Here is a 23,199-nt window from a genome sequence, read left to right on the forward strand (position 1 = left end):
TTACAGACAGAGAATCGGGAGGATGCTGGTGGAAGTATTTCGCACTGCCGCCAGCAATGGAACGAAACTTAACGTGAACGAAGTGATGCAGGCGGTGAGACAGATCGCCGACGATACTGGTAAGTTAAGAACTTATTTATCCATTAAAATTATACATTCGAAGATATAAAGTATAACCGAAGCAATTAGAAATCTATCGCGTTCTTTATCAATTCTAAAGAAAAAAAAAAGAAAAGAAACAGAAGAAGGAAGATTTAAAATGAACAGGTAGAAAATCAAATAGTCACAATCTTAATTTGACAGTTTACTTTATGATGTGATAAAATCCAAGAATTTTAATTTGGAGGCTGTCTCATGCCAGAAACAGACGACTCGAAAAACCTAATTTACTAAATGTTCGCTCTACACAGTTATATTATTCTAAACGTTGCACGTTGTTGGCGTTCGCACATTTATTTTATTTTACAGCTTCTAAATAAGAAACGAAAGGATTGGAAATAATTCTGAGCCAAATCCTTGACGCACTGCTTGCGCACGTAATTTATAAATTACCTTCCTTTGCTGTCAGATACTGCATCTTTGAATGTTTTTTATTTTTCCAATTTTCCCCGTTTTTGCTTTCCATTTGTACAACTTATTAACCACCTCGTCTGGAAACGATTTAAATCATTATCTACGATCTTAATCCGCAATAGCCAAAATTCATATAGCAAAGTCTACTCTTTAGATGCACGTAAGTTTTATCATATTTACGTCTTGCATTCAATTGGTTTCATACGTGTGATTGTTGAAAGGGTGATCAATCTTTTACCAATTATCAAAAGACTATTGTATAACATTCGCAGATTTCAATGCCTATCGCTTACTCTATCGTGTGAAAATTCTTTCTATTTATCGGGCAACGAGAAGATCGACAATTTGTACGTTGCCATCGACTCTTCCAAACATGCATCGTTGCAACTTGTTTCAGTCTTACACAGCACTCTTGTTATCTCTGTACTAATAATCACACCGTAGCAAAGGTTTTCTTAAAAGAAAGCTGAAACTTTAATTGCTGCAACCAAGTTTATTCTTTTACGCGCATATATTTGGATCCAAAATCCTACACCTCGTCTCGAGTTGCAATTACACCTTTTACAGAAATAATTTAGCAACCGCGAACCAGACATTTTTCCCTGGTTCCCTCTCGACCATGAAAAATTGAAATGACGCAGGATGTTTCCTAGCTTGCACAAACTGGCCTGGAGAAAATTCCTTTTTAGGTGGTTCGCCATTTGTTTTTCCGGTTGCTCAGCCCCGTTTCCTCGAACGAGATACACCGAACGAGACCCGTGGGTGCGGGATACGGGGGAAGTTTAAAAATAGAAAGGCCAGGACGCGTTCTTGAGAGAAGACAGAACGTGTTCCGCGTTACCGGTGGGGTAACGTGACGAGGAAGCCAGTTGGGGTTGCAGACGAGGCTGTTGCTCCGCAGTAGGTGACGACAAGATTGTCGCCGCTTCCGGTGTAGCACGCGCCTCACCGGAAGTCTGTCGTGGTTTCTCTGCGCGAGGTATTTATACGAACACGCTGGCTACAGTTTACTTTTTCGTCTAGCCCACTTCTACGTTACATGGAATTTTGAAACGAAACACCCGTCCCAGCGGCGAACCTAAAGACGATGTTCTTGCTTGTGATATCGTGTTCGCTGCCTGTAATTTCAATAACGCGATCCCTTTTTGTTGAAACTCGAACGAGAGATCAAAACGCATAACGGCGTTGGTCGAAGAATAGTTTATAGTTGGGTTTAGAAGTAAAGCGAAGCTTAAGGAGAAGAGAAAAATTCCCTGATCACGTGTTAACGCGTTTACCATCGTTCAAAATCACAAAGGTTACGAGTAAGGTTACTAGAAATCTTAAAAACAGGTCAAGAATTTATGTCCTGCTATTTATTCATAAGGAAACGGGCATCAGTTATTAAATTAGAAATACAGCTATTCGACGATCGACAGGAGATACAGCAACAAACATCGTTAAATATGGGAAAATATGAGCGGAAGAATTGTGACAGCGTTAGGAGAAAATTTCGAGAAGCCATAAAACGCGTGAGAATGACTGGTCGTTTGAAAAATCGATTTATTTCTCTTCGTCCTCCGTAAAGATCGTCATTGTTCGGGGCGGTTTTCGCGGAACCGAACGATGTTCGAAGGTCATCTATGACGATTTATGAGTCATCTATGACTATCTATGAGTCATCTATGAGTCGATGAGTATCTTGGGCAAACGTTAGCCTAACGAAACACACAAACGAGAAAGATAGAAAAGGAAAAGATATCTATGAAAAAGCAATAGCCAGCAACTATAGTAGGTCGGCAGCGATCCTTCCGTGAAAAACGTTTTCTTCTTACCTGACCGTTTCGAGGAAACGTGGAAAATGACGCGCCACTGCGTTTTCATCCCACTAATGGCTCTTTTCTTTTCCCAGGCCTTCGAAAATACTTTAAGACAGCCGACTTTTAAAACCTGCGCGGGACCTCCGTCACGTGAAAAAAACGCGCTCCTTTTATATTTCTGTGCCGCCGCAGCGTTTTCTTAATACGCGACCTCACGACGACAAAGGGAATCTTACGAATTGCAAATAAACTCGCCATCGATCGTACCTGGACGCGTGATCGTTATTTCCCGAGCGTTAACGGACCTAACGTTGGAAAAACACGTACGATCGGGCTTCGTTGGTTTCCAGCGTCATTCTACGAGACAAGCAAAACAAGGACGATGAAATTCTAGTAGGAAATTCTCTAGACAAATTTTCTGAATTCTCGATCGGTTATCTTGAAACGTGCAAACCTAAACGCCTGATATTCACGCGGCGAAACAGTTTATTTCAATGAAAGATCTGCGTGATTCGATGACAGGGTTCGATATTTTGTCGTTTTAATTGTATTCTTATGGTACGACAGGAATATTAAAAATGTATAATATATATGCGACGTATCTAACTAATATCGATATTCTATATACATAGCCTCGCAGTACAAATCAATTATCATACTTCGCGCTATATTACTTGTGAAGAATTAAAGACACATTAAAATTACGAAATTTGTTGAACATTTTTTGAAGTTGATCGGTTCTCTTTCATCGTCTAATTGAATTTACCAGAAATAATATATTATGCAGAAATAGTATAATATATATAATAATATATAAAATATTTACCAAAATAATCTATAATTATCCATAGCTTGATATCAAACTATCAACGCACAATTAGTTACTATCTATTAGTAACTATCTATACATACTTCTCCATTTCTATTAAAATAATCGTGTTGTAAACGCAGCACGTGTCCTACGAGCTATCAGGCGTTTTCCGACAGGGATGCAACTGTCGAGGAAAGGTGCATTCCCGACAGAGCATGATCCCTAACGAGTGTCACATACTGGCGCTGGACTATTTTTAGGGACGATCTAGACGACGATGGAACATCTTGGTCGTAACACGTGCCGGCATCGGTGTTTTTCCGTGGGCCGATCGAAGTATAGCATAGGGGAAGACACGAACGAGGAAGAAGAGGGTTGGTAGTAGGAAGGAAGATTCAGGACTCGTGATCAGGGGCACACGACACGCGCGCTTTTTCTCTACATGCGTTCACGTATTTTTGGATTAGCTTCCTCGAGCAGGAACAGATATCGAAAGGGACACGCGCCCCTTTTCCTTTTCGGTGGATCGGGGAAAGAGGACGATGCCAGTTGCGTCGACTAGTTCCCGATTTTTTCCTGCAATATGTGAGGAGGAATTACGTGAAAGCTTAACAGACAACGAAACGGATATTTCCTTTTTCTTCCTTTACTATTTATCTGCTTCACCTTTTTTTCTTTTCTCTGGAATGACAGGATACAACTTGCGTTCGGGAGAATCTTCTTCGTTCCTTTTTTTTTTTTTTTTTTTTTTACGGTAAAATAAATTCTATCCCATACAGTTCTATCCCATAGGTTTTCGAGAAATATATTACATTGAATAAAAAAACGTTGATTTACGCCTACCATAAAAAAATGTGTTAAAATTTTAACGAAGAAACACGCAGAGTTATATAAGTTTCATAATTGGGAATGTTCGATAAAAATGGACAAGACGAGAATGTATCTATTTTTCTGGTGGCGAGAACGAGACAACGATGGCTCCAATAACAATGACTCTTCTAGTTACGGGTTTTCTCTCTCTTTCTCGATAAGAATGCAACGAAGCCAATTGTTCCCGTAAAGCGAAAGGGGTTCGAATACTTGTTGTTCCGTGAAGGTGGTTTTCATGCGGATCTTGGTGGCGTTTCTATGAATCCGTGCCACTGTTACCGGAGGGTGTCTTCTCATTATTGGCCCGATACGATCGATACCCGAGATCGATCCATCCGTCACCGCGTAATTAGTGTCACGTAAAATTTATGATAAAAAAGGAGTAACTGAGCAATAACTTAACTTGACGGTGCTTTTATAATTTTGTAGGCTTTTATTCACGAAAATGATTAAGTACAATATTACAATGAAGCAGCAAAGTCAAAATAGTTCGTTCAAATCACGGCCAAACTGTACATAAGACTCAAGACTAAAAACTAAAGACTAAAAACTAGGAACTAAAGGCTCCTCTCGTGGTCAAATGCTTGCAGTTGTAATATGTTGCGTTTGTTTGCTGTGAATGGGCAAAGGAAGGATCCTAATTGCTCTACGTAATGGGGAAAGTATAATGTTGGGCCATGTGCAAAGGTCAAAACCTAACGGTTCCCTGTCAGATAATGTGGAATGACGTGGATTTGGGTATGGTCGTTGTCACACTAGCTTCGTCTTCACGGAACTGCCAAGGGAAAAGTAACTATATATCGATCGCTAACACGTTCCTAATTATCCATCGCGGACGAAGAGCATTTCAATTAGCAGATAATAATTGTACGAGTTACACGACTCGTGCATCGTGTTTCGGTTTAATTTCGATCTGAAGAAGTATCTCAGTTTTGCTTTCGTTTTAATTAACAAAAGTATTTTTAACGTTTTAAAAATATCTATAGCGTAACATTGAAGGGAGAAATCATTTATATTGATAACGACTAAAGGCTGCTACAATAACAAAATAAAACTGATTAAAAGTTTGATACTTTTTCAAAAAGCGTTATAAATGATTCATTGCCAATTAATATTCGTGAGACGTAAAACGAAGTTTCGCACCTCCGAATACCAAACTTATGCTTTTCTCTCTTTTCCGATAAATACCGACAGTCCATCGATTTACGCGGTCGGAAAATATAATCTTCCATAATCTTTGTCTGAATCTATCGTGTTGTCGAAAATAACGAGATTTCCAGCGAGCGCTTTTAACCTGAAACGTTTCTAATAAAAGCGAAACAGAACTTTGAAAATAAGTCAAACGGCGAATATGGTGACTCTGAGACAATTAAAGAAAAAATTGATTGTCTGGAAATATGAATACGGACAAAGACGATGAATAGAATTTGTTTCAGCTTTTGTACGATTCTATATATCCAATTTATTTGCGAACCTATAATGAATACTTTTATAACTTCGATTTCCTCTACAGTATTTTTTCTCTTCTTCCTGTATTAGCAGATTTCCCCTAGGTACGCGATTTTTATCCGCGTAAAAAGGATTATATACATGGAACGAACACCGCGTAAATCCAGAGTGTAAAATTAAATATCGAAGCTGCCTGCCATAATCGATTCTTTCTTTTTCACATTCAAAAGATTATGAAACGATAAAAAGAAATACAATTGGCTAGTTGGAAAATGCCTGAGAGGAACGCAGGAATCTTACCTCATTCCTAGAATCCTCTAAAAATATTGGCGCCAAAGACCTAAATCACGTGGGCCGGGTAGAAACCGCGCCAAAAAAAGAATCAGCTTTTCAAACATAGTGTTGGCTAGTCTTAACATTGGCTACAGTCAACAATGGACTTTCGTCCCTTCAAAGAAACGATCGACGAGATGAACGAAAACGAACGTGGCTCGAAAGGAAACGAAGATGCCAGGGGTAAATAATCGGCGACGCTTAATCCTGAAGGAACGTAGCGAGATATTTTTGGCGGGATCTCGTGTCCTGGACAGAAGGCGCAAGGATGCAGTAGGCGGAGAGAAAGAAGATAAGACCCAGCGCGTGATTAATGGACTGGGGCTGCGTGGCGAAGAGAAAAATGCCAGAGGGTGGGGACAAGATCGAGCTTCTTGTTCGCGTTTCGTCGGCCAAAACCGGCGGTACGAAGGGCGGTTGCGTCAACGTGGGAGGAAACGATGGAAGAACCGATCGTGGAACTCGCCGGGAAACGGGTTACGAGAGGGGAGGGAAAAGCGAGCACGTGCTCGGATCGTGGGCCTCACGAAGTACGCGCGAAGCAATCCGAAAACGAACGAGCCCCGTTTTGTCCGCGATCCCCTATCCCCTCTCCTACTCGCTCCCTCGTTGGGCCTTGCAGTCGAGTGGTGGGGAGATTACTACCCTTCTTGTTCTCCCTACCACTGGAAAAGTCCGACAAATCGGGAATGTGCATTTCCCGCAGCCAACTAACCGACGAGACACTCAGTCGCACCCACGCTCTCCGATGGAAAGGTGTTGTTGTTGCCTAAATTTCTTTACTCCTGTCGGCTTCGAAATAGTCGATATACTTTTCCACTATGTAATGTCTTCCGCGTGTGTGGTAGTGTGTATAAATCGCGCCGGTTGGATTCCGAATTTCATCTTTCTTTTTCTTCCTCCATCGCGTCGATTACTTCGCATTTACCGATATTACTTTCGAAGTTTTTTCAATTTTTAGTAGTCTAATATTTAACGGAAAATCGAGTTTTACGAGTCGTGTTATTTCCAAACCGTAGCACCATTCATAAAATTCGGAGATAAGTCGGTTTTAGCGGCTTCCTATTATTTTTCCCTATGTTTTTGATCATTGAAGAGGAGTGGAGAAATTCGAACGCGTCAAGAGTGCAATTGAAATCGATCTGTGATAATGGTATGTACGTTCTCTCCTTCTCTATTTATTTCTTATATCTTATTAGAATGTTTGAAATTGTACATTGAATATCCTTAAAATATGCCTGTATCAAAAATTTGAAAAATACAATATATATTTCCGTAAGCGTTCCATGAAACGCTACTTCCAAGATTCTCGAGCGACGTAATTTGTACTTGTGTTGTGCCTGACCAGCTGACCTGTCCAGTTGGCATGACCGTTGACCTGATCCTTCGACTAATAAACAAACGAGACATTTTGGCGCACTGGGAAGGTGCGAAGTTTTCCTAATCAACAGGGACGCTGATATGCCAGGCTTTTCTTTTTCGTTCAGGTATTTTTACGAAAATGCCTGTTGGGGTAATAAAAATGGTCAAGATCGAGGAAACGCCGAAGAATGGCCCCTTGCCTTTCCCTCCAGTTTTTCTCGCTTTCGACGCACGAATGGCTGACGGTTAGCGGCCGATCGTGAGTTGCAAAGAAACGATCGAATTCCTTCATAGAACGCCGGCAGTTCTTTCCTCGTTCAAAGAACCGATGGATCACAGCAGATCTTCTCTCTTTTCTTTCCTACGTGTTTTTCTTTCTATTTCGATGGGAATTTTTATTCCTCCCCGGAAGAAATAACTTTAGATTCGTCGAAATCTCCATTCACTATTCGTGAATATTCCGTGATTAATTATTTGAGGGAAATCTAACGAATATCACCGATTCGATCGTATCGGCGCCGATTAAAATAAATTTGCATTTGTCTGCTCAGCCTGTTCACCGTTGAATTATTTTCAATAGGATGACGGAGAATCACGTTTGTTCTTTCACAAACAAATTACTTCTGCCGTTTTACAAAAACGATTATACTAACGATTGTATTAATTATCGCCATTTTGAGTCGCTTATCCGCCACATAAGTTGACTCCACCAAGCAAAAAGTAGACAAAAATTGATAAAATTATATAAGATAAGCGATCGCACGAGTGGTTTGACTATAACATTTGAAAAAGCATAGTTATCCACTTTAATCTGCGATCGACTCAACTTACGACTATCGAAAGAAATCCAGAATTCGATCTGGACGGTGGCCGTTGTACAGCAATTTTTAAACAAACGGAAAATAGATAAATATACGAAAAGCAATATAAAAGCAAAAAGAATAAAGTTTAAGCGATGAAAAATCGATTATTTTTGATTTTAGATGCGCAAGTCGGGCTGGATCTGATGGAGCACATACCACATGTGGTGACGATCTGCCACGAGACTCCCCACCTATTCGACAATATTTTTCACAATCATCTCCTCGACATCATTATTAGATACTTACAAGATCAAGACAACCAGGTGAATATTTTGATCACGTTCCTCTACGCGGTTGATCGTCAAAGCTTCCTCCCATCGATAAGCATCTTTTCTTCTTATGATTTATGTCGATTCAGAGATACTTTTCGATAACCGTTTGCTTCTCTTTCGAAACCTAGCGGAAATCTTGTTCTTTCCGCAGGCGGCAAGGAATTTAAGGCCTCGTTAACGAATTCTAATTTTTGTTTTTTCTTTTTTCTTTTTTATTGCTTCAGGTACGAATGATGGCCCAGACAGCAGTGTTGACGCTAACGAAGAAAGGACTCATCGATAACACCACGATAGAGGGCAAGCTGTGTCCCGTTATAGAAACCCTCTGTACGTCCGTCGATTTCCTTAACTCTGGCATCTCCGTAAGTTTCTATATGTTTTTCTTTTTCATTTCTTTCTTTCGTTTTCTTTCTTCCATTTTTTTTCTTTTAAATTTTAAATTTTGTTGCCGAAACCTACACCATCACCATATAGTTACATTCATGGTACGTTATATCCATTGATATTTTCTAAGAAATATATTAAGAAGGGCAATAGTGGTTACCGACGTCCTCTTCGATTAAAATGTCCCACCTATCATTTCCAAATAATTCGGCAAACTGCCGTTTTATCATTCTTTCGTGTATTTTAAAATAGTTAACTTAACGAACGATTTCAAACATTTCGACTTGCCTGGAAAAATGAAAGCGCTAGATCGGACATTTTCGACGAACCATTCGTACGATCAAATTAAAAAACTCTAACGGAAATCGTAATCTCTCGGCTCGCCGTAATCCGCGTATTCGGATGTTCGCAATGTTCATAGCCTGCAATTATTGCTTGTTCGAAGTGGAATCGCGCGTTGAGAGAACGAGTGGAATGGAACCTTCGCAGAATCATTCTGCAGTTCTTTCTTTAGCCCGCTGTTTCTTCCACCTTCTATTTTAACATTCTATCAGGCACCGTGTAGTTTAACGAGTTTTCTCATTTTAATGCGTTCAAACGAAGCGTAGCACGATCGTCGACGTCGTTTAATTAAAGAATACGTATGTAAAGAATTACTCAAGGGTAAACGTGTGTCCATTGAAAATACGGCAGCGTGGTGAAAAACAAGGCAAGACGGGTTTCTCGCGTCTAGCATTCTTGATCCATTCGGCTCGACCACGCTTCCATCGTATGCAAGGAAGTGTATCACCGACTATCCGGAGCAATAGGTGTATCGAGTTTGTGTCGTGTTTATGGTCGTTGGACCTTACGCCGCCCTCGTTCCAACGGATTCCGCCTGAAAGACATGGGTAGTGAGATGTTCTCACGCTATCGCGTCTCACTATCTTGTCTTTCATCCGGCGTTCGTTCTACTACCACGTTCACCAACGACCAAACGAGACCTGATCTATACGTCCGAGGGAAATTGGGATTTTTAACGCTTTTCATTTCGTACCGAGCGTTTACCGATTCCGTCAGAGATCCCTAACGCTTTAGTAGGCACCGTGTGGCTTCTCCATAGGAGATGTTTTTGGTTGAAGAATCATTACGGTGGCTCTCCCTTTATACATGTAATTTCATTACTCGAGTAGGTACGCGATTAATTGTAAAAAGCAAATGACTTGCTTCTATAAGTTCGTCATTTATGGCAGAATGACAGGAATAACGATCGATTTTAAAGTAGGAATCAGTGAAGAGTTAGCAAGCTCTTCGAACGATTTTCAGGTGATATCGACGAGAAAGAGAAGAGTTTACGAGGAACATCTGGCGCATCTTCGACAAGGACATGCTTTTACCATCAAAGTTGGTTTGTTATAGAGTTGGACTATCACAGCCAGCTTTGATGAGCAAAATTGTGTCCGTCCACGACGCACGATTCGACGGAGGAAATCGAACGAGGGGAAAAAGGAAAGGACGAGGGGAAAGGAAAACGTAGAAATAATTAGCAGAGAGAACGAGAGAAAGCGGAAAACTGAACGCGTCGTTTGTATCTCTCGCGGAATTGAGGGACGACGAAAACGAACGATCCGCAAGAGAGGAACACACGTACGAAGAGAGAGGGAGAGAGAAAATCGACATAAAGAGAGAGATGGTGGAACACGAACGCTGTACCCGAGCACAGGCACCGAAATGAAAATACCTTTTGCGGTCTGATACATCAAATTGGTTGTGGAATGTTTCGAGTCATATCACAGCCATTTTGTTGACTTTGGCCCGCAGAATCGATCGTCAGGGAAGCATATTCGTGTGCGCTGTACGAGTGCACTTAGTGCCCCCGCTTAATTAATAATCACCCACGTCATCGATGGACACCGAAAGGTATAGCGAATGAACGACGTGCGCGCATAACTTTTACGATCTTCTAATTTTTACCCTCATTTTGCCATCTTACGTTGCATACACTCACTCCTCTAGTACCGTTCTCGATTACGATCGAGACTGCAGCTTGTTTCACCGTACGATCGTCACGAGGAGACGAAGAACGAGACGAAGTGGCCGCAGAAGAGGCGAAACTACAGAAAACGAGAACAACGCGATCCAATCGTCAAATTGGTTGTGGCGTGTTGCTTTTATAAATGTCATATCACAGCCATTTTTGACGATTTGGATCGCCGTTTCGTGCAACGTGTCGTGTCTTCTATTCGAAGCAGCGTCCTATCCGACTGTATTGAATGTAACAGTACTAGGAAATTATAGATGTATAAAAATAATACATACACAGAACATATGGAAGCTTGTTTCTCGCAGCTTTTAGGATCTTAGGAAGGTTCGCAGGATAAAAATGACGCGGATGCGTCGCTCACAAAGTGGTTGTGATATGCTGATGCAAGCGTTCATATCACAGCCAGCTTTGATGAGCGCGGCGACGCGTTTCATCAACTGTTTTTTACGTTCAATATGATTCGAAATGTAAGATCGTCGGTTAGTGAACAACTTCTAGCGTGGATCTCGGTATCGATTTTCCTTTATCGTATCAAGGTAGAACTTGGTTTTCTGTAAAAGCAACGGAAACGTCGTCTCACCTTTACGCTCGCTGAGATCCATTCTCGATCATCCTTGAAGCATCTTCTATGGGTGGCGTGGCCGTTTTCCCGCGAAATACAGCGTTCCATCGCGAGCCATTTTAAAGAAAAACATTTCCGATCGGCTGTCCCGATACGGAGATCGACTCCTCGCGCGTAGTTTCCACTTTCGGGAAAGGCTTTGCACTCTTTCATAGTCGACTTCCTCTCATGGATTCACAGGATTCATGAAGGACGTGATCGCGTTTATTGAACGACGATCTCCAGATGACTTCCTTATTCGTGATCCACGATGATGATTGCCGTACACTACGTTTACCTTCAATTCCTTTCTTTTACCACTTTTTATCAAAATGTAAATAATGTAATTATATATATATACAGTGTCTACAGAAAAGGACTTTGTGCACAAACTTATCATTCGTTGAAACGTTTTGTTTTTTTCTTTAGCAGGTTATACATTTTATTTTTATAAAATGTTACTAAATTTAGAAATTATAAAATTATATAAAAGTTAATATACTTTGGTTTTATACTATTTATTGGTATATAAATATTGTACTAAATGCAATTATGTGCAAATCCTTTTTGTTGCCACTGTGGTATATAGAAAGTGGTAAAAATTGAACAGACAGAATGAAAATGAACGATAATAAAGATTTAACGATACGTACGATCCAAGGATTTGATGTATTGCTAGAAAAATACTTGATAATGTTAATCTATGAAGCTAACGCTTGACAGAAGAGAAAAATAAAGTAGGACAAAACGCAATGCGCGTACGCGGTCACGATCGTCGAACGACGATAGGATGATTCACCTCTTTCTAATTCGTTTGATCGTTGCACAATGACCTTCTGATTCGTGCAGATGCGGGCGCCAAAGGAGGTACTCGAGCATCGTCGCGAAACGATCGATCTTCCGCGGTTGTCTCGGACACGTTTGATCCTCTAGCTACCGGCCAACATCTACCACACTATTGATGTATGTATCGTACCTGCTGTTTTGTTTTCCAGGTATTTAAGAGGCGCGAGTTCGACTGTTCCTCCTATCAGAGTGGTTGTGATGTGGTGACTTGGACTCGTATCACAGCCAGCTTTGATGAGCGGAACGGTGCGGTTTATGACTCCGTTCACTGCGATCTTAAACCACGCAGACGATGTCGCAAACACGTTTTCCTTTATTTTATGTTTCTTTTGAATTAATTAATCGTATACACGCGGAAGCAACTACAAAAAACGTGTGCGTATTTGTACATTGTTTCCTTTGATTTTCTTTGTTACCGACTTGTTTTCTGTCGGATCACGTTTGCTTTATCATCGAAAGTCCGAAAATTCACCAGAGATATATGTGTATATTATTATCGCAGCTCATGTGCAAGATGGCACCGCTCATTGGCAAAGAGCTGACAGAAAAGATTTTTCTGGACAGATACATCACCCTCTGCGAAGACAAGGAATTCTATACGAGAAAATTCTGCGCGTCGCACCTTGGAGAACTTTGCGCCGCTGTCGGCAGGAAAACACTTTTTCGGAAATTGGTGGGTTTCTTCACGCGAATCTCTCCCTCCATGTAGAAGCTAACGAACGCTTGACATTTTACTTTTATATTCATTTGCAATTTCATTCGCTTGAAAAGAATGCATGGCATCGATTCCCCCTAAAAAAGATTTATAATTTCTTCGATGGAATAGAAATTTTCTAAACTGTCTAGCTGTTGAGCATACGAAAAAATAGGAATTGTTCGTCCTTTTAATTTCTTCTTTCTCCCGCAGTTTCCAATATTCGTCGACCTATGCAGCGATAAAGTGTGGGGTGTCCGGAAAGCGTGTGTAGACGTTATGATGCCAGTCTCATGCTGCATGACCCTTCAGCATCGTCGATTACTATTGGCAGAGCTTCTGGCCACGCATCTTAACGACGAGTCGAAATGGGTGCGAATGTCTGCCTTTCAAATTTTAGGACCATTCATATCCACGTTCGCGAAACAGTTTACCGAAGTAACTTATAATCAACACGGCGAGCTAGTGTTTACCAGCCAACAAGATAATCGTTTCAGGTATAAAAAGCTGAAAGTTTTTACCTTCTACTTGGTCGACTCTGTTCACAGACTCGCGTTGTAATATCCGTTTTATTTGTTCTCCTCTGTTCTTCTTATTCTGCGCTCCCCTTGCTTCGTTTTATTTTCTCATCGACTCTGCCGCTTCGTTTATCACGCTCGCATTTCCCTTACGAACTAGAAAAAAGAAATAACGCAGATCAACGACTTGTTTTTACAGTATAAGGTACTCGTACGAGGGAATATTTCCTACTAAGTGCGCGATACGAAGTCACACGCTCGACATGGAGGACCATAATTCTAAGGATAACTTCAATTCATCTGTGATAATACAAAAACCAATTTTCGAAGACGACGAGGACGAATCGCAAGAGGATGACATCTCCACAATGAGAGCTTATAAGTCGAAGGTACGACACGTCCGTAAGTAACGAAACGTCCGGTTCGCGAGCTCATTTGCCTTTCTATTTCCTTGAAAATGGTCATTAACGTGATTCGTTTTCGCTCTCCAGTTATAATGGTAACGAGTCATAAACGAGATTGTATATTCTTAAAACGTGTTTCAGAAAGTTGCCTCTTATTCGTTCGACTATGAAATACAACCAGTACATAGTTTTTTTTTTTTTTTTTTTTTTTTTTTAAGATGCAGATAAAAAATAATTTCGTCAAATTTCTTTCAGATACAAAGGAAACATTTAAAGAACGACCAAACTCTGGACGACACGGAAAACTTTAATTCGTTTCTATACTACTACATAGAGCCAGACCTTCCACTGGACGACGAGCTGGTCGAAGCTGCCAAAAGATCCGCAGCGCAGAACAATGTAGACCGGAAGCCGTTGATCAGCACTACAGCGTCCAGTAAAGCGTCGTCGTTAGACGCTGCTTTAAAAGAAGACAAATACGCAGCAGACGATATTAAGAATTTCAACGATCAAGAGATCGTTCCTCAGCATCTGATCGATTCGTTCTTGTCGATGGCTGAGCCAGAACAATGTTCCGGAGACATGAGCCCCGGAGACATTCCTCATCATTGCGCATTTAGTTTTCCCGCTGTTGTACTCACATTAGGAAGAGAAAATTGGCCATACCTGAAGCAAGCTTACCAGTCTTTGGCAAGCGCTAATCAATGGAAAGTGAGGCGCACGTTAGCCTCCAGTATTCACGAAATCGCCGTAATTCTAGGGGAAGAACTCACTATCACTGATCTCGTACCGATCTATGATGGATTTATCAAAGATCTGGATGAGGTCAGAGTAGGTATACTCAAGCATTTAGCGACCTTTTTGAAAATACTCAAGCCTACCGTTCGGCTCCAGTATTTACCAAGACTGAAGGAATTCCTCACCACCGATAACGAATGGAACTGGAGATTTCGAGAGGAACTAGCCACTCAGTTGTTGGACATTGTGAATCTGTTTGATCCTGCAGATGTTGACCGGTTTATTGTGCCCCTGGCTCTCGATCTACTACGCGACAAATACGCTGCTGTGAGATACGTTGCTCTCTCTTTGGTACGATTTCATGTACTTTCTATGTACTACGTAAATTGTCTAGCCTAACGTTACTCTAATATTTGTCTTATATCTTTGCTTTGTCGTATCTGTACAGATGACACAAATAGTAGCACATCTTTCTGACAACAGACGTCTTGTAAAAGCGCTATTTCGAAAGCTCAAGTCTCTCGTTTACGCGAGAAAATGGGTCAGAAGACAGACGTTTGCCTTTGTGTGCGCCAATCTGATTTCGAAAAACGCCATTAGCGGGGATAGATTTTCGCAAGAAATGTTACCTACTTTGTTAGAAATATCTTCCGACAAAGTACCAAACGTGAGACTAGTTGTGGCGAGGACTTTGTCAAAGAACGTTATTCCTATGGGATGTAAGTATTTATTTGTAATCTTCTTCAGATAATTATGTTACGAGAGAATTTCGAATATATTCAATAAACGGGTGTTTCGATTTTTAGCAGAATGGTTGGGAGTGAAGCAGGCGGAAGAAGTAGAGAATAGGCTGAGAGAAATGAGATCAGATCCGGATAGAGACGTTCGAGTTTTAGCCGGTGGTGAGGAGAACGCCGCATTAGATATACTGTCGCAAACGAAAACTGAACAGTCGAGGAACATAATGTTTTAACGAACTCAGATTTCGTGAGAATCAAGTTCTAATTATTTCCTGCCATACAAATCAATTTTATACCGGACTGCCACGAAAGAAAATGGGATAAAAGAAATTTCGTACGAATGTTCTTCCATACGTGAATTATCTTTGTAAATGTAAGAAGGAAATTAATTGGATGGAAGAGATAAGAATTTCGTTATACCGATAGAGAATGAGATGCAAGAGTTTCTTTAAAGAATAAGTTGGTGTATCTATGATGTAAAAATGAGCTCAAGTTTTAAACAAAGAAACAAGACATGTACCGTTTAGTGCAGTCAACATAGAAAAAAAGTGCAACTTAGCGTTGTCGTTACGACCAAGGGACCGACAATTTCCGCGCCCCTTTAGACTAAGACAGATTATAAGTATCAATGGTCAAAAGACATTACGCAGTTATATAAGAGTGTGTGTGCATGTTTAAAAGGAAGTGAACGTACACTGCCGCTGAGTACTAGGACACTTGTTTAATTGTAATAAATATCTGTAAAAAGTTATGAAATCATTGCTGAATTTTACTAAATTTTATGTATTATTTTGTACCGTATTAGAGAATATATTTTAACAAAAATTTATTAAATTTTTCATCAATCATAATAAAAATATGATTATGTTATCTTTCCATCTATCCATCGAGTGCTTTTGTAAATGCATTTACAAGTCTTTAGTAGCTTGGCTACTAATACTTTTTATTGTTTCAGGCCTAATATTATTCCATTCCATTTCGAAATGTTCCTATAAATATTCTTCCAATTTGGGATATTTTATTCGGATTTTATCTGAATGATCTCATAATTTTTCTATGGGGTTCAAATCAGGAGATTGGTGGCCATTCTATTATTTACACATTAGAACTTTCTTGTAAGTGATTTTTACATATTTTAAAAAAATGTATACCATCCTTAACATGCACAAATATTCAGTATCGGAAAGGCACTAATGTGCAGGATGTTTTTTAAAATATAATCTGTTTTTAACGAATCTCCTGTTGTTTCCTATACGTACAATCTCGCCATTTGAATTCAACCATTTCAATTGTAGACTCATCAAAATCAATCTTGCGGTGTCAACTTTTCTGGTACTTAGTTTATGCCAATAGCGACTGGCATCTCTTTATCATTAATGTTAAAAACACTATCTTTGAAACTATAATGGTTTATCGCTATGGAATTGTTTCCTTATCTGAAAATAGATACAAGTAATTTAAGGTGCATATTTCATCGCAGCGGCCACGACAGACAGAATGCTGTTAATTTTACCTGTAGTTCATTCTTATCAAGGTCTATATTCGTGAAGAAATTATTGTCACTACCATAAAGGAGCGAGTTACGTTTTATCCTTAATAATAACTTTTTCACTGCCAAAATCGCAAATGCCGACTTCTACAAGTCGCCTTTCTTACTATGGCCATTGAAATTGTTTCATTCTTAATTGTATTTATTTCCTCAATCGTTTCGGAGGTTGTTACTTTTATTTCTCTTAAGCTTTCAATAAAGCTTTGTATATATGTTTTCTGGACCTCTCAGGTCTTTTTACAGACGAATAATTGTGTCCTACGCTGTTACCCGAAATTTTATCACGTTGTGTGAATTTTTTTTCTCTATAAATGAGAGAAGAAAGTTTTAGAAACCGTCCACACATAACATAATACAGCGTAGGCACACCGCATATACTTTTAATTATTTAAGTTCCTTAAATAATTTTTTCAATTTTTAATACTCTTATATAAATAATACTCTACCACAGGTTCATTAGAAATGAACAAATGTCCTAATACATTCGCGCGGTAATGTATGCGTGATTTAGTACTCTCGTGTATGTATGCGATTACCATTGTGATCAATTTGTATTTGTAAGCGGTCTCTTGGACAAGCCGAATATTAATTAATAGAGATATCGAATAAAGGCGGGATCTCTTGTTCTTTAGTAAACAGTCATAGCACGTTTTCTTCAGCCTCGCAATCATTGTTATCGCCTTTGCTCCAATATTAATTTTCGGTTATCGAATTAAAAATTATTCCGAAATAATTCATGCGATCAGAGGAATTTACTTTGTAATTTTATACCGGTTGGATGACTCAAGTTTTCGTGCTATGATTCATAAACTGTATTCATTAATAAATACTCTTACGTTGAAGGAATGTAATGTGAGAATTTCGTTACTGTCAAGAGCAAGAAGGAAAAAAAAGAGAAGAAATTTATATTGGATCCTCTGATCATCGCGAAGTGGTAAATCGTATTGGAGTTCATTCGATTCAAATTGCTTGTATTTTGTATATATCATTTAATCGTTTCGTGGAGATACGGTGTGTAACGAAATATGGAACGAGGTGTGCAATGGATCGTTTACGAAGCTATTTTTGGTGAGGTTATGTGGAATATTCTGCGCTCTATATTCGCAATCAAAGATAGCTCTACGATCCTACAACAAAATTATTCTGAACAACAATCTGCAAATTTTAGTCTATAAGACCGCGATATGCGCCTCTTGACACGGTGGTGCCTGATTAGACGTGAAAAACTGTGCTTACGACCGTCCCGCGTTGCATCGATTTCACGACTTCATAACTTACCGATTTGATGCAACCGGGGTGACAGTTACTGTGATCTTTGCCTACGCGTGATCACGTAGGTGAATGTATATCATTTCATTGTAGATACGTAAATATTGTAAACACTTTGATTTTTGTTAACCCGTTCCAGCTCTCCGACATATGGTAAGGATTTTTGTTAACCCGTTCCTTCTCTCCGACTTAAATTAAGGGATTACGATTTACACAAGAAATGTTTCGAGAGCCTTACATTTAGAAACTTTTTAGCGATTTGTATATTAAATACCACGAAAATGAAATCATGTTTATACGATTTACACGATAATCCTAGGTTATAAGCAACAAAATATGAACGAGGAGAAATGAGTGGCTGTTGAATAAAGGATATGTAGAATAAGAGGTTTAACGAGTGTAAAAAAGAAAATACGTATGGACCGTAGACAAAGGAATACAATGTGATCCGATGAATTATGTGATTGTACATTTACGAAACAATTGTTATGGAATGGTACCACAAGATATTTGTGAGTAACCTCAATATTTTATCCACGGTCGCTAATATTTTGTGATGTTTTAAATTAAAGGAAAAAGCAAAAGTGAAATACTGCGTCATAGTTGACTCTTTGTGAAAACAATTATTGAGATACAGTAAAAAAAAAAAAACGAATTTCGCTTAAGCAACGAAAACTCGTTACTTGTGAATACGTATGAAGAAAAGAAGTTTTGTTTAAGATATTCTATATAATATATTGTGTATTTGGTAATGAAACGAAAAAAATATACATCATGTGATTTGTTACACAACAGCGTTGATGTCGTTTATTTCAATAATTTCTTAACTAATCGCGTGACTAACGATTAAAGTTAATTAATTCAGTTCTTTATTTGAAAAAAATCTTTCCCTTTATCTTTTTACATAAAACGTGCTATATAAATTATATGTATTCGACATACAAAATTACTATGTAGGCATACATTAATATAGACAAAGTAATTCTTGAATCATTGTGCTTCGATTCGTAATGAAGTTGCTAAATATTAACAGTTATTAAAATATACCAAGGAATTTTCCTGGTGGACAAGCTGGCAATTGGCAAGCTTTCTCTTCCATCTCGGTTTCTGCAGTACTACAATCGCGTAAACAATATCGCCATCTTATTTGACGACCTTTACCGCAAGTAACACTACAGCTGCTCCAGTCTGTCCATTTCCCCCATTTACGACCCGATTTTGTTTCTTCTTCATTACGAATTGCCTTTGAAGTACTCGACGATGTTTTAACAACGTGTCTAGCCACTGATCTTCTTTTCTCTACCGAATGTTTTTTTGGGATCTTAACTTCTAATTTATGTTTGTTTGTCATTTCAATTGGATTTGCTTTTCTTTCAACGATTTTGGTCGCGGATCTGTCATTTTTTGCCGGTATACATTTCTGGACAATTTCAGGTGCTTCTTTAAAAGCGCCACAACCATTGCTAACGTTTGAACATAAATCATCGATCGCACGTGTTTTTAATTTTGTCTCTTGTTTTTCGTTTCCTGCTGTTTCTTCGATGTTTAAGTAATTTTGTAACTCATTTACCTGAAAGGAAATTTGTTGTTAGTTTAAAGAAATATACATATTATGTTAAAATACTGTTTATTATAGATAATATATACCTTTGTTACTAATTTCTTTGCGAGTTCTTTAACTTCTTCAATCGATCTTACTGCTCGATTAGGACCCATTTTATCCATCATTGAAAGTTGATTTTCATCTTCGTCATCACAATGATCCACTACAGTTCCAGGCTCCTGTATATTCTTATAATACTTCAGTTCCTCTTCCTTATTTAAGAAACCATGATTCGATTCAGTATGTTTATTTCTCTTTGCGCGTAATTTGGAATCCTGTGGCGGCATTAATTTTTCAGTTTCTGTGAATGATTTTTGCTTCTCATTTTGTACGACGAATGTATTTGAACTTTTATCCGTTTCCGCCTTAGAATCACCAGCGCCATCCGCAGTTTTCGAGTCTCTTCGCGCTAATGAAAGTATGGAAATATCGTCGTCGATTTTATTCTTACTTTTTGTCTCCAGTTTTGCATGCAACGTTGATGGAACATTTTTTGAGAGATGATCATTTTCAGAATCGGTACTATCGATGGATTTTTTCGACTTTACGGATCTACGGCGAAAATTGTTGTCATTATTTTTCTTAGCCACTACATTGACAATTCCTACTTTTAAATTACCCTCGCTTTTCGTTTCATCCATTTTTCTCTTGCGAGACACTCTACGTCGACCCATATTTTTCGAACAAACGTCTTTTATTGACCGCAAAGAATTTTTTGGAAAATCATGTTTTTTCCCTACGCGTTTCTTTTTCTGTTTTAATTTCTTTATTTTGTCTCCATTATTGTTCCTCGTTTTTCTCCTGAACCGTAACAGATCTACTCTAAGATCAGCGATATTTGAACTGGGTTGATTCGAATGCTCTTTAAATGTTTTTAATTTGAGAATTGATTGTTCTTTTTCATTAGACGATTTTTCTTTTTTAGCTTGCAGATCAGATAAATTTTGCTCTTTTAAATTCTTTTTGTTATATATCTTTGAATAATCGTTTCGTTTTTTCCTAACAAGTTCTACCGCTAGTATAGGATCTGGTAAATTTTCATTTTCCGGATTTTCATATGATTTTCGGTTTATAATAACATCACTCAATGGCTCTTGTAACGATACACTTTCCTTGCTTTCTGTTCGATCTATAAATTTTACGTCGTTATTCCCTAATGCATCTGTTCCATTAGCGGCAAACTGCGGACTAATAAAATTATTAACGTCGGATTTATCTTCACCAAAGTATGAAGGAACCGTGATTGCAGCATTCTCATCTGGAATTGCATTGAACTGTTTGTCATTTACAAAATATTCCTGTGATTTAATTTCTCGTTTCCTATCGAACGACGCATCGTCATCGTAAAAGTTTTCTCCTATTGACTCGTATGAATCTCGAGGAAAAGAGTTGGCCAAATCCTTTAAATAATCTTGTTGATATCTAAATGACGAAATGGAGTCTGATTCTGATTTGCTTCTTTTTACTCGTACGTGTGTTGTTAAAGAATCTGGATCATCGACATCATTCATGGGAACTGGTTCACCGTAATCTAATAATGTCTTCCTTTTACCTGTTCCTTTGTTATTTTCAAATAGACTTCCCGTAGAATATTTGTCATTATCAGAAATTGCACATAATGTTCTCCGTCTCCATTTATAATCGACTTGGTAGCTTTGGCACTTGTTATTCCTTTTTATAAATTTGGACAGTATGTTGTTGGACACTAAAGAAAGAATTATGTAATGATTAAATGTATCTGTCAAAAAAATTGTAACTAATAACCCTTCGGAATAAATTGCAATATTTTTCAATTTATTTCTCAATAATTTTGGCAATTTCTTTACATTGCTAATTGCATCTTTTGTATTACTACTTTCAAATCAATTTGTAAGAGATAATGAGTCGTATATACACGTGGCATTTAATAAAACACTGATGAAGTCATGCAGAACATACGCGAAATTTAAAAAGAAATAATTCAAATTTTTTTAATGACTCACAATCTTGGGAGTAATTGTAATTATGATAGTGACGCGTGGATAAGTGGGTATTAACAGTATTATATCTCTCGGTTTTAATGACAGGAGCAATTAACAGAAGGATTGTAAGAATCCAAGCGACTGTGTAAGTTGCAAATTTCAGCATTACATACACTATCTCAAACTTTTTATGTTATGTTGCTCATTGAGAAAAAAGCATTCAGTTGTTGTTATTAAAGATTTGCTAAAATAGTTTTTGCTCCAGGTTTTTGGTTACTTCAAATTTCATTACTTTTGCGATTTTGCTAACATCGATTAAATTTCGATGGGTCGAAAAATGCATAATAAAATATCGATTTTTATTTCAACACTGAGAACAGAACTTTAAGTAATAGTTAGTATTATGGTATCAGTATCGGTTCATAAGATACGTGTGGTGTAAGTGTATTGATATTAACTATTATTTCTCTAAAATAACATATGATTAATTCTGTATATATGTATTTTATGTATATATAAAATAATACAATGAAGTCATCAAGATTAGCACATATATTTTCATTTATCTTAATGGTAAGAAATAAAAGTATTGTTACTTAACCTATTAAATTTAAATTGGCATACACATACATATTATATTTATGATATAAATTAAAAATGTTTTTGAATTGAGTGGAGATATAACATGAATCGTATTTTCATTATAAATATATTTTTTAGGTGAACATTGTGTCATCGGAATTTTCAGCTGATGATTGTAAAAGTTTAGGTTTCAATAAAGCTAATTTACTTTGTTCTACCTGTGAGGAATTTAATAAACATGGTTTAACAGAAATATTGTAAGTAAAAATGAATCTGTTTTGTTGTAATTCAATATCTTATATTAACAATTAAATTAATGTTTGATAATCATAGGAGTAATTGCAAAGAATGTTGTTTGAAAGACGATGATTATGATGCATCTGGATTAAAAAAATACCCACGTGCTGTTCTGGAAGTATGCACATGCAAGTTTAGTACATATCCACAAATACAAGGTAAATAGAAATTTATATTTAGAAATAAAAGTGTAACTGTTTACAGCACACATTTATTCTGGTTTTTTATAGCTTTCATAAAAAGTGACCGACCGAGCAAATACAAAAATTTACAAATAAAATATGTTAGAGGCTTAGATCCAATAATTAAATTATTAGATGCGGATAATAAAGTTGAAGATATTTTGGACATACACAAATGGGATACTGATTCTGTTGATGAATTTTTAGCAACTCATCTCTCGATGGATTAATATTGTTATTGATAATGGTATATATTTGTTTTATTATTAAGTGTAAATAATCATGTTTGCTATGTAATTTACGTTCAAAAAGTATTTTTAATTGGATCACTGCTCCTTCCTATCTTAAGAATTCTTTAATTCTATGATACTAAAAAAGTACTTTGTGACAACACTATATAAATGGTATTCATATTAGAAAGGTGCAAAATAAAACTTATTATTTTTTAGACCATTTATTGTTTTATATTTTCTACA

The 23,199-nt window shown here is 37.9% G+C and overlaps 3 protein-coding genes across 11 annotated transcripts in view; 2 read left to right on the forward strand and 1 right to left on the reverse strand.

Annotated features, from left to right (window-relative positions):
- The window catches only part of LOC126921174 (serine/threonine-protein phosphatase 4 regulatory subunit 1-like), a 147,789-nt gene extending 128,899 nt beyond the window's left edge, over positions 1–18,890 (forward strand). For 8 of the 9 annotated variants that reach the window (XM_050732502.1, XM_050732552.1, XM_050732516.1 and 5 more), the window contains 9 exons: positions 7–119; positions 8,181–8,323; positions 8,557–8,694; positions 12,689–12,859; positions 13,094–13,377; positions 13,598–13,787; positions 14,058–14,891; positions 14,989–15,259; positions 15,347–18,890. In XM_050732502.1, the coding sequence (XP_050588459.1) occupies positions 7–119; positions 8,181–8,323; positions 8,557–8,694; positions 12,689–12,859; positions 13,094–13,377; positions 13,598–13,787; positions 14,058–14,891; positions 14,989–15,259; positions 15,347–15,513 (2,311 nt within the window). In that variant the 3' untranslated portion in view covers positions 15,514–18,890. The remainder of the gene's footprint in view (positions 1–6; positions 120–8,180; positions 8,324–8,556; positions 8,695–12,688; positions 12,860–13,093; positions 13,378–13,597; positions 13,788–14,057; positions 14,892–14,988; positions 15,260–15,346) is intronic. The other variant, XM_050732533.1, reaches the window with a different exon arrangement.
- Positions 18,885–21,909, reverse strand: LOC126921300 (uncharacterized). Its single transcript, XM_050732774.1, has 3 exons — positions 21,684–21,909; positions 19,746–21,406; positions 18,885–19,668 (listed from the first exon to the last, which is right to left on the reverse strand). The coding sequence occupies exons 1-3, from the start codon at positions 21,826–21,828 to the stop codon at positions 19,135–19,137; spliced, it is 2,340 nt and encodes a 779-aa protein (XP_050588731.1). The 5' UTR covers positions 21,829–21,909; the 3' UTR covers positions 18,885–19,134.
- A 135-nt stretch (positions 21,910–22,044) lies between these two features.
- LOC126921486 (selenoprotein F) lies at positions 22,045–23,176 on the forward strand. The gene is made up of 4 exons (XM_050733148.1): positions 22,045–22,235; positions 22,383–22,501; positions 22,578–22,699; positions 22,772–23,176. The coding sequence occupies exons 1-4, from the start codon at positions 22,191–22,193 to the stop codon at positions 22,951–22,953; spliced, it is 468 nt and encodes a 155-aa protein (XP_050589105.1). The 5' UTR covers positions 22,045–22,190; the 3' UTR covers positions 22,954–23,176.
- Positions 23,177–23,199: the final 23 nt, after the last annotated feature.

This window comes from Bombus affinis, chromosome 1 (assembly GCF_024516045.1).
Source record: "Bombus affinis isolate iyBomAffi1 chromosome 1, iyBomAffi1.2, whole genome shotgun sequence".
Lineage (NCBI taxonomy): Eukaryota > Metazoa > Arthropoda > Insecta > Hymenoptera > Apidae > Bombus > Bombus affinis.

Coding starts and splice junctions, on each gene's coding strand:
- LOC126921486 (XM_050733148.1), top strand. CDS start 22,191: ATGAAGTCATCAAGATTAGCACATATATTTTCATTTATCTTAATG. Junction 22,236..22,382: donor TATTTTCATTTATCTTAATG/GTAAGAAATAAA, acceptor TATATTTTTTAG/GTGAACATTGTGTCATCGGA. Junction 22,700..22,771: donor TACATATCCACAAATACAAG/GTAAATAGAAAT, acceptor GGTTTTTTATAG/CTTTCATAAAAAGTGACCGA.
- LOC126921300 (XM_050732774.1), bottom strand. CDS start 21,828: ATGCTGAAATTTGCAACTTACACAGTCGCTTGGATTCTTACAATCCTT. Junction 21,407..21,683: donor TTACAATTACTCCCAAGATT/GTGAGTCATTAA, acceptor TTCTTTCTTTAG/TGTCCAACAACATACTGTCC. Junction 19,669..19,745: donor CAAAGAAATTAGTAACAAAG/GTATATATTATC, acceptor ATTTCCTTTCAG/GTAAATGAGTTACAAAATTA.